The sequence below is a fragment of the Penaeus monodon genome, chromosome 29, assembly GCF_015228065.2.
Source record: "Penaeus monodon isolate SGIC_2016 chromosome 29, NSTDA_Pmon_1, whole genome shotgun sequence".
Lineage (NCBI taxonomy): Eukaryota > Metazoa > Arthropoda > Malacostraca > Decapoda > Penaeidae > Penaeus > Penaeus monodon.
The window spans coordinates 35,764,662-35,765,388 of record NC_051414.1 but is presented as its reverse complement, the minus strand read 5'-3'; the positions used below and the strand labels follow the sequence as shown (position 1 = coordinate 35,765,388).

Here is a 727-nt window from a genome sequence, read left to right as displayed (position 1 = left end):
AAGGTCGGCCAGCGGGACGCGGACGCACCTCCAAAGATGACGCGGCCGTTACGCCGCGGCTTCTGACTGACCTTCCGTCCTGGTATATAAAGCTAACAAAATCTTTCTTTGGCGCAGTGCGGGTCTTCGATCGAGAAACAATCATGAATCCTCTGGTAATGACAACAATGCGTAGTTCATTTTAGAAGCGAGTACAGATAGTGGCAGTGGTAGCTTTGAGTGATGGTTGATGTGTCTAGTTTAAGAACTGGAAAAGCCTTACTTTTTCCACAGCAATGAGAACAAATTGTTTAGGCACCATAATGCAGAAAGGAAAACAAACATAATGTAAACACTGAGGGGAATTGTTTCTTTGACAGGTTTTGTTGGCAGTGCTGGGAGTGTGCTCGGCTGTTCCCTTCACGGGATACACCCCCGAAGTGCAGGCTGAGAGAGCTCGCTTCTTCCAAAGCTTCCAAGCTGCTCAGGCTGCCGCCGCTCCTCAGCAGGCCCTGTACCACCATGCTGCTGCCGCCCCTCAGCACAGCTTCCACCACGCCGCCCTAGTCCAGCCCAAGTGGACCGGACCCGTAGCTGCCACCGTCCCCGCCGGCGTGGACGGCACCATCACCCCCGTGGGCGACACCGCAGAGGTGGCTGCCGCCCGCAACGCCTTCAACAGCGCCTACCAGGCCCAGCTGAGGGCCACAGTCGGTGCCGTTCCTGCCGTGCACTCTCACGCCCCCGC

The 727-nt window shown here is 56.5% G+C and overlaps 1 protein-coding gene across 1 annotated transcript in view; it reads left to right on the top strand.

Moving 5' to 3' along the window:
* The first annotated feature begins 130 nt into the window (after positions 1-130).
* Positions 131-727, top strand: part of LOC119592211 (cuticle protein CP1499-like) — a 10,657-nt gene continuing 10,060 nt past the window's right edge. Inside the window, exons 1-2 of the mRNA XM_037941041.1 lie at positions 131-155; positions 360-717. Coding sequence (XP_037796969.1) covers positions 144-155; positions 360-717 — 370 coding nt within the window. The 5' untranslated portion in view covers positions 131-143. The remainder of the gene's footprint in view (positions 156-359; positions 718-727) is intronic.